The following is a 15,800-nucleotide window of genomic DNA, read 5'->3' as shown; positions in this document are numbered from 1 at the left end:
ACATAATTGTATATTTTTCTTCCGAAAATCTGTCAACGTAATTAATTATTATTTCCGTCGAACGTTTAATTGGATTCGACCTAGAATAGGCGATGATCTAGAACTGCTTACACGGTCCATTTGTAGAGTTAGTTCCTCCTGAGAATCGTCACCATTATCCAGAATTTTCATTGAATATATAATTTCGATAATAAGATAATCGCTAGTTATTATTATTATTATTATTAAAACACGTATATATACGTAATTCGTGCGAGAAATTCTTATGTGGGGGCGATAAGGATTTTGCATTTCGAAAAGAGTGGCGGCGTACTGTACATACATAATAAGGGGGAAAAAAAGTTAAATGGCATTGTCTGCAAAATTCTGTTCTTCTGATTGTCGCCGGCGATATTTCTCTGTGTCAAATGTGGGAATTAGGTCTGAGATAATACTTTTCGTTGATTCATAACAGATAGACACGGTTTTATTGTTGCGAGTGTCGCTCCTCGTTTCGGGACGATGTTCATCTGATTTCGGTTTAAAGAACTTTGAATAATTCATCGAGGCATCGAATAACTTTTCGTACGCTCCAAATTAACTTTATAATACGAAAATACGAGAATTAAAACACATATTTGACGAATCTGGGCGCGTAAGCTGATATATAAACAGAAAAGTTACATAATATTTAGAAAATTATAGGTTTCCGAAGTGATTAATCTCGTATCTTTGGATAATGATGTGGCTGTTGCGGGGGTTTTTTTTCCGAAGGTGAATTCTCCTTATTTTACATGCAGATGAGGTAGATCGACTGGTGTTTTTTTTTGTCTTCGCGTCATAACATCCTAGATCTAGATTTCTGATATACGCCCGTCGGCATCACCTACATCTCGAGCACTTCCGGGTGATTATCAGTCACGAAAATATTGTTCAAAACTATTATGAGAGTTTTATGTATATTTTATTTAAATGGTCCATTTCTTTTACTCGATACGAATTGTTTGGGAATCGATCGATCGAAATTAACCGCGTAAATTACTCTCGGCGACAAAAGAGAGTAAAATAAGCTTCTATATTCACTTCGTATCGTTTACAATTAGAATTTCGGTCGACCGTATGGAAAATCTTCACGAAAAATCGAATTTTACGTCAATTTTTCATTTCGAACCGCTGGAATGACCTCTTTAACTCAACCTCTTTTTCTTTAACAATGGTTCACTCGCCAGAGGAAGTGGGTCAAAGATTGTAGATTGGATTCTCCCGTTAGGTGGGGTTTCGTGGAAAAGACTTTCTCTTTGATTTTTGCTTCGTTCCATAATAATAATAATAATAATAATAAAGAATCAATCATTCAATTAAAACTTTTCTTTAACTTTATTATTATTATTACTTGTCATCGCTTCTGGTTGGGATAATATTTCGCGTAAGCTTGACCTCGTATCGGATACTTCATCAATTATTGCCCTTGTAGATGGAACCTTTATGACTTCGATGCACCGATGCGTGGCTAAGAATTTCGTGTAAGAACCTTTACGGCTACTTCGGGCGAGAGTTTGGATTGCCCTCTTCGGTGCCCCTGTGCATAAGTAATATATGACGTAAAAATACTTATCCGGGTTAATATTTAGGTGGAGCAGGAAGCACGCCGCGTTTTAAATTTTTAAATTATTTGCCATTCAAAATCGGTTAAGTGTAGGCCTAATAAATGCATTTGAAATTTACCACAGAACTGGAAAATAGCCACCAAAATAACGGATAGGCTTTCTCGGACCGGACCGGAGAATGCTTTCGTTTCGACTAAGTTTCGTGAAAATTATCATTAAGAAACTATACACGAATAGGTTAACGTCCCTGACCCGAATCGTCTTTCGATTTCAAATTGTTTCTCCTTTCCGGATGACAGATGATAATTTTCCCGTTATCCGACCGAGTTCCTCCTGGCTATCGTTTTTTAATTCACGCCGGGACGGGGGGGTCACGCGTAACTCATAAATGTTACGACAGCCAATTTCGAACATCGTTACGTTACGGCATCTCGTATTACCCGCACCCATCTCTACCGGTTATTTTAAATTCGTCTTTGCCGCGAAAGGACGTAAGTTATAAGAATAGGAGCAAGGTCGAATAAGAATAATTATTTACGTTTGTTTCTCGCGTACATCTACGTAAACTCTGGTATTAAAATATAAATACGCCCGTAATTTATTTTTTTCGCTTTCCTAATACCAATAGGCACGAGCGTTGATTTCGATATTCTGGTTTTTTTTTTTTTTACGTATCGTTTAGATAACGAATCGAATCCGACATTCTTGCGAAAAGAGGGAAAAAAATATCAATTATTCGAAACATTTAGAGTAAAGTTATGTCCCGAATCGATGCACGAACGAGTAAATCATCTTCCAACTGTCGAGATCCTTCCGGGTTTCGAAATCATCCGACGGGTTGACAACCCTCCCTGGAGGAAAAACACCGTAAACACCAGCCGGGCATTGTCAATTATCGCATTGTTCCCTTTCATCTGCATCTCGTTCGTTTAATGTCAATAACCCGACGATAAAGTAATAATCATTTCGTACACGTAAACTACGCGAGACTCCGGCCATTAATAAACAAAGCGACGAATTTTAAAGTAATTTCTATCTGGGAGGAGGGACGAAAAAAAGTATCGGTCGCTCGGATCAAGGCCGCATTTAGACGTCCGGGTGACTCTTTCCGACGTCTATTCTGCCGTTAGACGGGACGACACACCCGTTCTTCGGGCGACAAATTTGTTGGATACGTATCGAGAATATTCACCTTTCGTCCATTTTTAAATTTACTTAAATCTTAATCCGTTACTTTTAAAGAATTCCTCCATTGTTTAGCCGAGGCGTATTACGAGTTCGATTTCCAGAACCGACGTACGTTCCGGAATTCTTCCGGATCGAGCTACGTAAACGAATTGACTTATTTTTTAACGTACGGAAATGTAAACGTTCCGCTTAATTCTAAGGATGCGACTATTCGAGAGCTTTTATAATGGAAAAAACACCCGCGACTCTATTGCGAATAATTAAGAGGAGGGGAAATGGATTTGTCTTAACTAAACTTTATATTAAAATTTTAGAAATTACAAGCAAATTCCCTCGAGATTGTTGCAAATAAAACAAATTCCTTTCGAGATCGTCCAAGCATTTACACGATTATTTAAAAAAAGAAAAGAAAAAAAAACTACCTCACCTTCACAATGGTGGAAGTCTTAGCTTTAAAGTAGGACAAATACCGACCAATGAAACTATTAGTAAGGCGGAGTTATCGAGAGGCCTATTGCAAACTTTGCTTCGGCAACTTTCTCTACTCGGAAAAAAAAATTACCAAAATATAGGTTAAATCTAACTGGACATTAATTGCTCGTATAAAAGGTGACATCTGACAGACCTCACCATTTGCACCTGGATTCGCTGGCCCAGGTAAGTCGTGCGATTTCTCCGGCTTCTTCGACTCGGCCCGTCGGCCGGACTAATTATTGGGATTTTTATTTTAGGTCCAAAATATGAAGCTACTTATTATCGCCCTTCTGGCCTTCGGTTCGTATTTTTTTTTTTTTTTTAATAATTTGGTTAATTACGGCAAAACTTATTTACATTCTCTTATTTTTTAAATTTCGTAGGGTCCGTCGTAACTGCGGAACACAGGGTAAGTGTCCGTTTCGAACAAATATTTTAAATTATAGTAAAATGGCGTTAAACGTTTTGGTTTTATATGGGACCGCGAACCGTGCCACAGTTTAGGTGGCGGGTGATGGATTACGAAGTGGGATCCACGCTTTACTAATGAAGATTGAAATAATCGAGGCTCGGTACTCGATGACGCGTGTTTTCGATAGCCGATCCACCATATTTTCTTTCAATCTGCAGATTAAACGTCAGTTTCCCGGACCCAGAGAAGAGCGGGCGTACGAATATAACAGAGGTCGACAGGAAAAAGCCGCGGATCAACGACCTCCGGCAGAAAGGAGCTTCTTCCAACAAGACGACGGAGCTTACCAAGTGCCCAGACGTCAGTTCCAAGCTCAACCCGTGCAGCAATACTCCCAGTCGAGCAGACCTCGACAGCAATCTCCCTCGGTGCAACGTTACGCGCCGCCGCCACCCGCTCCCGCTCCCGCTCCGGTTCAGCGGTATTCCCCGCCGGCCCCACCCGCTCCGGCACCGGTACAGCGGTACGCACCGGAACCAGCACCCGACCGGGCCCCCCCGCCGGAACACAGAGCCCGTTCCGTTCAGTACGAAGAGAGTCCTCCACCCAGACGCAAAGCGGACAACAGGCAATACAGAAAGGTAAGAGCGGCACGATCAAAGGAAAATCGCCACTTTCCTCCCTCCAAATATAACATCAATGGACGACCTCGTCGAAAGGACATCGTCGCGCTACCGGTCCTTGAGAACTTCCAGTCCAACGAGTTCTTCCGAGAATTGTTTCCTCCTATAATTCTCGAAATAAACAAATGTACAAATTTAAAACTTACCTTTCGATGTCCCTCCGACGATCCTTCCTATCCGTATTTAAAAAAACACTGTAAGATTTATTGATATTTCGTAGATTGAATAACGAAAATTACGGACATTTTTGTAGCCCTCGGGCAGTGCGCCTCAGCAACAACTGAACAGCGAATATCCGGAAGAGGAGGAGGAGGAAAAGCCCGACGCATTGAGTTTACTCCTTCAAAATTCGAAATTCACCTGCTCCTCTAGGAACGATGGTTATTACGCCGACAACAGCATCGATTGTCAAGTGTTCCATTATTGCGTGGGAGGAGCGCGTCATTCTTGGATGTGTCCGGCCGGCACGGTCTTCCACCAAGTTCATCTCAACTGCGTTCCCGCCAGTCAAGACATTTGTAAACAATCGGAAAAATTCCACTTCGTTAACGATTATCTTTATAAGGTAAGCGCAGTCTTTTTAATAAAACTATATATACTTCCACGGTCCATCGGGCCCAAACTTAATTTTAAACCGTATTTTTAGCCGTACCAAGGACCAAATAATACCGTTTTGTATCACGAAAAATACTATCCGGACGGATATTCCATCGGAGATCCCCTAATCCCTCCGCAACAGCGAAACAAACAAGAACCTCGATACGAAACGCAAGAACAAAGTTACGGTCCTCCTCCTCCGGCTCAGCATCAACCCCAATCCAGACCACCGCCCAGACAGTCGGCACCTCCGCCTCAATACAAACCTCAACCTCCTCCGCGCTCCCAACCTTCGTACAGCGCTCCTCCTCCGCCTCGTCACCGAGCACCGGCCTACAATCCGCCACCCCCGCCTCCACCCCCGAGATCCGCACCTAAACCTCGCCCGTCCAGACCTTCGTACGAGAACCTCCTCAAGTGTACAGAGCGCGCCCCACCGAAAATTTCGAAGAAGCACCACCCAGATATCGGCCCGAAGGGCACTACAGACCCCCGGCCGACGTACCCAGAAGACCCTCTTCCTCCCGACAAGTCGGCAGCTACGGAAATTCGGCGGCCGTCCAGTACGACGACGAATATTAAAAGAGACTTTATACGAGGCCCGACGCCATTTTTAAAAATAATCTGCGGCAACCGCAAGGCTTAAAACGTGAAGCGAATTTATATCCATTGTAAATAAGTCCCGAAAAATTGTCAATGACACGCGCCGAATCAATCAGGGAACCGTTTTTATCGTTTTCGGTTACGTCCATTAGCAATTTTTCTCTTTACGTAACGATTAACGTAACGATTCCTTCTTTACTCGAACGTAAAAAAAAAAAAATTCTTAAATCTACCGGAGTAATTTATAAACAAACAGTAACAAAACGCTGCCTTTTTTAAAGTGTAAAAACCTCATTTTTAAGCCTTGTTACCACACCAATAAAAAAGAAAAAATCGCAATGACTGGTCTAGATGAAGACGTTATCGATCTGTGCCGGTTACAGTCTGCCTACGAAAACTTGTAAAGATACAATAAAAAATTATTTTTTAAACACATCTCGCTCATCATTAATCGATAAATAAACGAGATTTAAGTAACGTCGCACCCTTTACACACAAATACAGTAAAAACTGTGTTTTTTTAATAACACGCATCTTCACTTTTACGGTGTCGTTTCGGACACCGTAAAGGCACTTTTACGGTTTCCGAAATGACACGTCTACTTAAAGATGTTAATGCGATTCTCGACGACCTCTTTTACCCGCCGGTTTTCTCAAAACTCCACCCTTCAAACCGGCAAGTTTTAAATTGGGTCATTGTTATTTCCGCATGAGAAAAGAACCCGTTTCTACGAAATATGTTAATTTGTTGTTAACGAAGAAAAATTACGTTCAACGCCGGAATGCCTGCCTGTCGCCTGACTTAACGACTTGGATTTTACTAGCGTTAATCACCTTTCCGTATTTAAATAACAATGAAACGTATGGAAACTTTTGGACAGAGTTACGAAACGACACTTCATTTCGTTACAATAAACTTTAATGATACGGTTATTTATCAAAAATAGAACGTGGTAGAGATATCACAAAATTTCGTATACCTTCGGTGACACCGTTACGTTGCCATACATTATTTACGTATTTTCCAGTTTTAATTAAAAGATGTCGCCCGTAATTAATGACAATCAAATATATTGTCTCTAATACTGGTCCAAATGGGGTACAAAATGATTATACCCGGTGCAGTTTCGTCTGGGAATGTTGTTATTGTAGATTTTCCGCAAGACCGGAATTAAAATATTTAAACAATTAGTTTTGTGATAATGAGTTTATTATATAAAATTTGAAATTTTAAAAGGCAAAAATTCGTCTAAACAGATGGCAAGAATAAGCCACACCCTTATTATTTACTGATAATTCCATTTGGTTAATGTTACCTATGGTTCCAAAATGGCGGCTCGTCTCTGATTCCAGCAAACAGAAGAAACAGTGGAGACGCACGTTCTAACCTAACCTAATAAATTACCATAACTATTACCACTAAATTATTAGAATAGATTAGGTTAGATTAGAACGTGCGCCCCCACTGTTTCCTTGCTGGAATCAGACGAGCCGCCATCTTGGAACCATAGGTAACGTTAACCTTCCATTTAAATGGATTTTTGCATTAAAATTTAAGATAACTTTATGGTAAATGTCCTCTTTTTTGGGCAATTTTAATGTTTGTATTGTTTTATTATACAGTATAATATCATTTTACATTATAAATTTCATTTACAAAACTGAGCAACTGTAATATAAATATATATATATATATATAAATTTTAATATAAATCACTAATAGAAAAATGTCTTCTAAATTAAAATTTCCTTAAAGATAATTGTAAAATTAATGGGTATTTTGTTAAACAATAGGTATTAATATATATTAGTGCATTTAACAAAGAACAATGTTGATGTTTTTTGCATAATATAATTATAATTTTTTTTTATAGTTTTATATTAATCTCGAAAGGAAATCGTAAAATAAAAGTCTCCTGCTATAACAAAATTCTTTCCGTTTATAAATAATCGAATTTATATTTATAAATAATTTTACAAATTTATCAATGAAATAAAAATAAATATCACTAAATAAATAGATTAAATAATTACAATTAACTTATTATGTTACCAATGCAAATAATATATCTATATCTGTATACAAAATTTGACCCGATTGTTGTTTTATTACCGTATTTCCTCGATTAAGACGTTATTAATTTGGAATAAAATTTTAAGTCTTTTTAAGTAACGAGAAACTAAAAGAATGATACATTTACTATAAAACGAGTAACTTAGTTCTATTTCCATGCTCTTCTGCTAGACAGACAGAGCTTATTTTAATGCTTTGTCATATGGCATCTCGAAGGCTTCTTATGGGTTAAAAAAGGAGTTTAAATTAAATGCTTGCTGTTAGCAAAGCTCGTTTGAACCGAAATGATTAAAACGTCTATTATTTGTGCGTACGTGTCGTGTCGTGCGCCGGTAAAAATCTTCGGATTGTCGTTTTAGATCGGCAGTGCCCAAACTATGTCCTCCGGGTCGAATGTGGCCCGCGGCACGCGTTAGTCGGACCTGCAATTTCTCGCGTGGTTTATAAACGGTAGAAATGGGCCTACTTTACGTACGTGCGGAGTACGTGGAATATTCGTGGCCCGTCTGACTACGATCTATGCTCGATTTTTCCGCCGATCGAAAAATTTGGATACTACCGTTTCGGATGACGAATATAGAATGCTGTCGATTTTAAAATGCATTTCTATTTCGACAAACAAAATTGTGTAAAAAGTCAATATTAGAATCAAGGAAATATGGTATATTTGATAGATGGTATGAGTTTATATGAACATTTGGAATTAAAGAAGTAACTATCATAAATACTACAACTGAAAATCAATTCAATATAATTAGATATTGGGCTTTAAAAGAATATCAACATGTAAATAACAATGTTACAAATTATACTTAATTATTAAAATCCATTTCGAGAAAGAATTCATTCTTCCTTATCTATTGGGTTTTTTAATCTTCTTTGTTTATTATCCTCCTTCAGAAAGTAAAAAGAATTATTTTAGATATTTTTTATCATTTGGATTTACAGTAGACCCCTCCTATAACACGGGTTCGTATAACACGCCGAAAAAATTGCGATTGTGTTCGTATAACGTGCTAAAAGAGACTCGTATAACACGGTAAAACGTCATCGCCGACTCGTGTCGAGACAGGATTGGTCGATTCTGGACCAATAGTGGATGAGCAGCTGAACTACTTGCCAGCGCCAGGCATATATATGGAGAGTTTAGGCAGGAAAGTATTGATAAATTTTTATACAGTTCTTGTGAAAAAAGCATTTACAGTATTATTCAATGGCCATAAAAATTATATTTCTATTAATGATGTCTCCAAAGTTCAGCGAATTCTTCGCAGAAAGAATAACTTATCACGAAACACACGCCCACCGTTTGACGAGCTGCTCCGCGACGAAAACGAGCTTAAGCAATGGCGTCGTCGAACGGTGCACACTCGGTAAGTAATCCTATCATTTTTTGTTTATAGCATAGTTTATATGGATTATTCCCAAAAAATTATACGTGTTTTGGAAATGTTGAGTCAAATTAGTCTAGAATCGATTAATTTTATGGAAGAAAATCTTTCAAACAGCCGTAGTCCCTAAACTGCACACGTGCCGGGCTGTGATTGGCTCGTGCATTTAAGTGACTCGTACAACACGGAACGTATCTACCGTGTTATGGGGGGGTCTATTGTATATCATTTAAACTGAGAAATTAAATTCATACCTTATGGATGATATAAGACAGAAAAACGTCGTATAATAATGTGATTGCACTAACGTATAAAACTCTGAACTGTGGCGGTAAGAAATAAAAATTCAATGCTTGTAGAGGTATATAAACTGCCCATTCAGCCTGCAAAATAAAATAGTTAAATTTTAATTACTTAATATTATGGTGTCATTCAAATATCCAAATAAAAATGAATAAATTTTGAAATGATTTACATGTATTCAAATGTAACTTCAATATAGTGTATACCAATAAAAGTACAGTTTGTTAACAAGATCATCCAGCATTTGGTTATGCTACATGGCTATGAGACCCATAAAAACATAGAAGTATAGCATAATAATCAGAATGAATACTTGGTGTTAATCACCTTAATATTTTAAAAAATATATAAAATAATTAACACCGAATATCGGATTATCTTGTCAACAAAATATTTGTATTCAATTTAGTTCATTGATAATTTCAATCTTCATATATTTAGAACATCAGTGAACTGTTAAATAGCTAAAATATTCATAGTTATAAACAATATTGCTAGTAATGAAAGATATGATATTTAAAAAAAATATACTTTTAAAATAAATTAATATACAAAATAACTTGTTTTCTGAAAAAGGGACTAAACTGTACTGAAAATTTTTAAAATAAAGACGTACCGTATTTTACGGACTGTAAGACGCTACGGACTATAAGACGCACCTTAATTTTTAAGCACTTTTTTAAAAAAATACCTATAGGAGGCTACGGACTATAAGACGCTCCTGAATTTTGGAGGCAATTTTTCGAAGAAAAAAGTGCATCTTATAGTCCATAAAATATGGTATTCGATACCGTCGGACACTAGACTGGTTTTAACTTTTTATTCCGCAAAGACGCAACTGCAAAATGTAGTTTGCATACCGAAAAAAGTGCGTCTGTAATGACATAATTAGGATATTAATTTGTCAAATAATAAATCGTAGTCCGATTCTTTCTTTTACAAAACGTAGTAATTATAAGTCAAACTACCGTTTACTGTAATTGATTATAAAAATCAACTTGCAGGGTTTCAATTAGTCATAGTTATATACTAGATTAAATCTAGCTATCGCTTCATATACTAATTTTTAGTTTCACTGGAAATTTTTTATAATCTGTTAAAGAAAAATTAATTAGGATTTACTGATGAATAAAAATTTCATTTTAACAGTAACTTAATAAAAATAATTTCAGTCTTAAATTTTACTATCTAAAAACATTTCAATTTTAACAGTTCATTCATTATTGGTTATACAAAAAAGTTAGAAGAAAAGAACAGCTTTTTCAAAAACTATATCTATGGTAGAATCCTGATTATCTGAGGAAACACAGACCAATGCTACCTTGGAAAATCAAATACTTGGATAAAATGGAAAGCTATGGTTATTTTGGAATAAAAATTACAAATATAACAGGTTTATGTGGTATTACTTTTAAACTTCTTTTTATACCTTAGTGCGGTGATTCTCAACCACTGTGCTTTGCGGCATCTCGCGGCACACCAAAGTGCCGCGAGATTTTTGAAATGTGCCGCCACTGCGAATACCCGTACGTAAGCGACATCAGACAAGTAGTTCAATAGGTTCTATCTTCCTAGGATGCATTTGGAAATTGTAACCGGTGTTACCGGTAACTGCCGGTAGTTACCAAAGCGTTTAGACAATGTGACCTAAATAACCAACCGCATTTAAAAATCACTGTTATGATGTCCTGCGGTACTTACCGAAATAACTGTGTGCGCCGCCAAATTTTTAAATGATTAAAAGTGTACCGTGACAAAAAAAAAGGTCGAGAATCGCTGCCTTAGTGAATTTAATCATATAGATTATATAAACAACATTTTTTACATCAGTTTTTATATAACTAATAAACACAATAGTTTTAAGAATAAAAATGGCTTTATTGTAGTAATATTTTAATATGAATGGTTAGTCTCGGATTGAAGTTAAATGATAAAAGTAAATAGAAACAAATTATTTTGTAATACATGTTATCATTTTAAACTTTCTTTAAAAAGTCCTTTTAGAGTTTTTGTGTTTCAGTTCCTCCCATCTTTGCTACAATTAACATAGGAAAAAATCCTCTCTTAGTATCCACAGGGCAGTAAGAGTTTTAAAACGTCAGTTGCGGTAAAAAGTACTACAATATTTATATGCTTGACGTGTCTACGGGAAACCTTTTATAGATTATAAGAAAAGTAGTATATTCACTTACAGATTTATCTCAAACTTGCTTAATTAATAATAGGGTTGCTATTTTGTTCTTAATTAAAATGAATAAAATTATGAACATTATTTTTTTATTATTACTTTTTTAATCAAAAATTTCACGTAAACAGTGATCAGCCTATCTCTGATAATTTTTGATAAATCAATAAAATTACAATATATTTATAAGTTTGTAAATTTTCACATCTTAAATAACAGAAATTTTAAATTATGTAGTAACCTTTTCTTATGATGTTTATAATGTAAACTGCTGTGCCTACATTTACCTTTCCATTGATTACTATTCACATATGTTAATTATATGTAATAATACTATTATATGTAATGTTAAATGCTTTGGCATATAATGCTAATATTCAAAAATTTATTTGGCAATGATAAACTTCTTGAAAATGATGTGAACTAAATGGTGAAAACAGAAATACCCATTTCTATATTTAACAGCATATAAGATGCACCTCATTTTCAGACAATATTTTTTGGGAAAAAAGTGTATCTTATGTACTGGCAAATACAGTAATCTACAAGAACTTTCCATGCAAATATTAAATAAAACTCACAAAATAGAGAGGTTGCGGCCGACATTTTCCTTGAAAAAACACGTAAGTCGGACGTTCGGCGCACCTTCCCGTAAGCCCAGAAATTTGACAACAGTGTTTGGAATGTCAAGCACGATGATGTTCCAAATGCCATTGTCAAATTTCTAGGCTTACGGGAAGGTGGCGCTGAACGTCCGACGTACACACTTTCGCGACGAAAACGTCGGCCGCAATGTTGCCTCTTTAAATAACTCCGAAATGTTGCAAATTAAAATTTATTTCAATGGAATACAAAACCACACTAAATTAGTAAAGTTTTATAAAACAAAAGATTACCAACATTTAACAATAATAAAACATTCTAATGCCTTGAGCTCAGCCATTCAACTTTAGGAACTCATTTTGTATTCTTTTAAAAGCAATTTATACTTTTACTTACCAGTCATTTAACAGTTGGACAGTATCAAATAGCAATAAGTTAGAAGGTTTTCAAATAAATACTTTAAAAATAATTTCTCAACACAACCTATATCAAGAACATTTGGCAAATTTTCTTGCAACTCCTACATATATTTTTTATAAACAAACAACAACGTTACAATCCGATACATTACGAACTACAAGCCGACCAATGCCGTTACGTTATCGGGCTAGATAAATCGTTTCGTAATTTATTAGTATTGTAGCCGATATCTAGCCCGATAACATACGGCATCGATTGGCCCGTAGTTCATATATTTTTATATACAAACATACATAATTATGCACCAGGAATTCTGAAAGTAGTGTAAGTCATTTGTCATTTGGAGATAAATTTTTTGACAGACCACTTTCATAATCCCGCACGTAAAAATGATAAAACTCACAATATACAATATATAAACAAAAATAATTAAAACTTACAAAACATATTGTGATAATATTATCTTTGAATTCATTAAAACTTTTTTTTGGTGGTTTTCCTTCCAACAATCCAACAGAAAGGAAAATAACTAGAATCAAAGGTGGTCCTATTGCCATTTCACAACCCAATTTTTTGGCAACGGTTGACGTCTTTGCTCCCGGAAATCTGCGATCTAAAAACGAATACCATAGATGACCTAATGGCCCAAAAACCAAGCCACCACCCATCATATTTCCTGAAATAAAAATTTTTTATATTGTATTACTTTAAAATATGCAATGTTGTATAAATTTAAGAACAGAAATCATTACTAAAAAATTCAGTTCTAGACTATAATATTGAATTAAGAATAAATTCAGCTGGATAGATACAATAACAAAAACAGTCATTATGGATATTAAGGTTAAGACGGTCAAAAATGTTTATTCTTCAAAAAAGTATCCGCTACAATTGAACTTTTTAAGATTAAGTAAACTTTAAATGTCTTAATCTACACTCAAATTTGCATAGATGGAAATCTGTTTTCTGGTTGTTATTAAATTCAGAAACAATCATCATCATCATCTATAGAGATAATATAATACTTAAACTTTTGAAATTACAGCCATGTTCAGAAAGTTCTTTTTCAATAAAACTCAAAAGATTTTCTCAGACGTTGCGATCTTATACCATATCTGTATTAGAATTAATCGCCCTTTTGTTTTCTGTTTAGGGGCATATGTTTATTTCCACCTCTCAGCAGAATTTAGACTTTTTTTAATTCATTGACACTGAACATCTGGTAACGTAAAAAGAGAAGATGACCAGGAAAAATGAAGGAGGAACATCTGCTACTGGGAACAAACTATACATAGTAACTAAAAAGAAGGGAAAGAAACAAGAAAAAGGAGACAAAGGGAGAACTGGAGGATTCTTGGGAACTTTAATTTATCATGATTCAATGCCTTGATTTGCTTTTACTATTATCTCTTTGGTTTTGTGTATTTTATGTGTATATATATATATATATATATATTGTAATAGATTTCTAATATATTCCTTTTTTTATATATGATTTGCCAATAAACACATATAAACTCTTATTGTGCCTCCATGTACATTGTTTTTTTTGTTCTTTGTCACAGAGTTGCACTTGTGCTAGTATCCACCCCACTCTTCTAGCCTCAATTAGTAAATGCTTTTACACAACATTTAATAAGGAAAGTCTAATGTTCCATAAAGGTTAGGGTAATTAATTATATGAATTTTTTAAATCAATATTTATGTTGTTTTCTAAATGAATATTTTCCAGCAGTCGCACCTTAGTTCATATTGAATCCAAACCCTAACTTTGTAATTAACATCACAAACCAAAATGCTATTAAACATTCCTAAAAAAGAAATTATTAAGTATGACAACTGATCAAAAATACATAAAAATTTTCGATGCTACCGACAAATTCAAACTATAAAATTATTTTGCAATCCACAATTGAGTATTTTCTTTCTAAAAAAAAAAGAAAACATAACTGATTTTGTTTCGTCTCCTATTTTCGATTTAAAATGAGCAGCCAATCTTGTAATTTGGCCAAATAAATAAATTACATTTGAAAATATATAATTTTAATATACTATTAGACTAATTTGTTATGACATCCACACGGATTTAATTAAAGGTTTGACAGGTAATTAAAATGGATTACAGTTCTATTACAGTAATGCATTTGTTAATGCATTACTGTAATAGAAAAATTGGTATATTTATTTACTCAAAATCATTCTCAAATAATTGTTCTAAAAGAACAGTAAATAATTTTATAAATAACAAAATTTTTCTCACATATGTCTAAAATAGCCTCAAGTGTAAAGTACTCCCAACTTAAGACATTAAAAATGATTTTTTATTTGAAAATGCACCCACTTTCCGTAGCTCTCGACTATCCTCGTCGAGCCGAATCGACTTGCATGGATTCGAACAAGATTTTTCATATTTTTGTACAGAACGAGAACATGATGGGAAATTTTGTAAATGCTCCAGTCGTGCATCCACGGAAAGTACAAAAAATTATTTAAATAACTTAATTTTCAAATAAATTATTTAACACCATAAGACGGCGAGTACTTAACACCGTAACTACTTTGGCATGAAGCATATTTCATTCTTATCAGGAACAGCCTGGGAATTTGATAAAGTGATAAAGCCCTACTTGGGTCCTTTTACCTGTATTGTTTAGAACAGCTAATAACAATGTATGTGTCATTTTTATTTGACTTAATTGTAAAAATATAATATAATAATTTAAAAACAGTGAGCCATTGAAATTAAAAACCATTACCCTACGATTTGTCTACGAAAGTATAATTGTTAAAAATAATTCTAACTTTAGTCATATCTATGATGGAAATTAACTGGTTGCGTCATCTGTTGTGATAAAATCATACTATTTTTTTTTTTTAAATGAAAATAATCGCTTGACACCGAATCTCTTTACTTGCTCCCTCCGATAATAATGCCAAATTTGAAATCACTATAATGCATTTAAAGGATATTTACTGGTTCTCGTCTTATCGAAAGGTTTTTCTTCTCCCAACTTTTTCTCCAAAACTTGCTGAATCGCATCGCCGGTCCCCATAAAGCCAACAGCAATGACCGTATTAGTCAGTAATAAATGGCGTGTGAATAGTTTATCGACTGTTCTCTTTAAATAATTAATCATCGCCATCGTTCTTTACGTTTATTCCCTTTTCGCGACGAATTCACAGACAGTTACGGATCGCACTCTACACGTGATTACACATGTCAACAAGTACGATAAGGCGCTAGCGATAACCGATAAGCCATGTTTTTCAAGCTAGATTTA

The 15,800-nt window shown here is 35.0% G+C and overlaps 2 protein-coding genes and 2 long non-coding RNA genes across 4 annotated transcripts in view; 1 reads left to right on the top strand and 3 right to left on the bottom strand.

The window, feature by feature from the left end:
* The window catches only part of LOC136984470 (uncharacterized), a 103,891-nt gene that overhangs the window by 11,141 nt on the left and 76,950 nt on the right, over nucleotides 1-15,800 (bottom strand). The gene's annotated exons all lie outside the window — the stretch shown is intronic.
* On the top strand, nucleotides 3,089-5,967 carry LOC136984496 (uncharacterized). The gene is made up of 6 exons (XM_067281496.1): nucleotides 3,089-3,431; nucleotides 3,506-3,548; nucleotides 3,632-3,657; nucleotides 3,879-4,301; nucleotides 4,597-4,908; nucleotides 4,990-5,967. Exons 2-6 carry the CDS (start codon nucleotides 3,515-3,517, stop codon nucleotides 5,584-5,586), a joined length of 1,392 nt encoding a protein of 463 aa, XP_067137597.1. The 5' UTR covers nucleotides 3,089-3,431; nucleotides 3,506-3,514; the 3' UTR covers nucleotides 5,587-5,967.
* Nucleotides 6,441-7,221, bottom strand: LOC136984471 (uncharacterized). The gene is made up of 2 exons (XR_010882193.1): nucleotides 7,060-7,221; nucleotides 6,441-6,832 (listed from the first exon to the last, which is right to left on the bottom strand). It is a non-coding gene; the product is annotated as an uncharacterized lncRNA (long non-coding RNA).
* LOC136984498 (mpv17-like protein 2) lies at nucleotides 7,653-15,732 on the bottom strand. The gene is made up of 4 exons (XM_067281498.1): nucleotides 15,494-15,732; nucleotides 12,960-13,195; nucleotides 9,263-9,391; nucleotides 7,653-8,511 (listed from the first exon to the last, which is right to left on the bottom strand). The coding sequence occupies exons 1-4, from the start codon at nucleotides 15,660-15,662 to the stop codon at nucleotides 8,461-8,463; spliced, it is 585 nt and encodes a 194-aa protein (XP_067137599.1). The 5' UTR covers nucleotides 15,663-15,732; the 3' UTR covers nucleotides 7,653-8,460.

The sequence above is a fragment of the Centruroides vittatus genome, unplaced genomic scaffold (genome assembly GCF_030686945.1).
Source record: "Centruroides vittatus isolate TY-2023 unplaced genomic scaffold, ASM3068694v2 contig_920, whole genome shotgun sequence".
Taxonomy (NCBI): Eukaryota; Metazoa; Arthropoda; class Arachnida; order Scorpiones; family Buthidae; genus Centruroides; species Centruroides vittatus.
The sequence above is the reverse complement of the archived record's forward strand: the minus strand, read 5'-3'. Positions and strand labels throughout refer to the sequence as shown.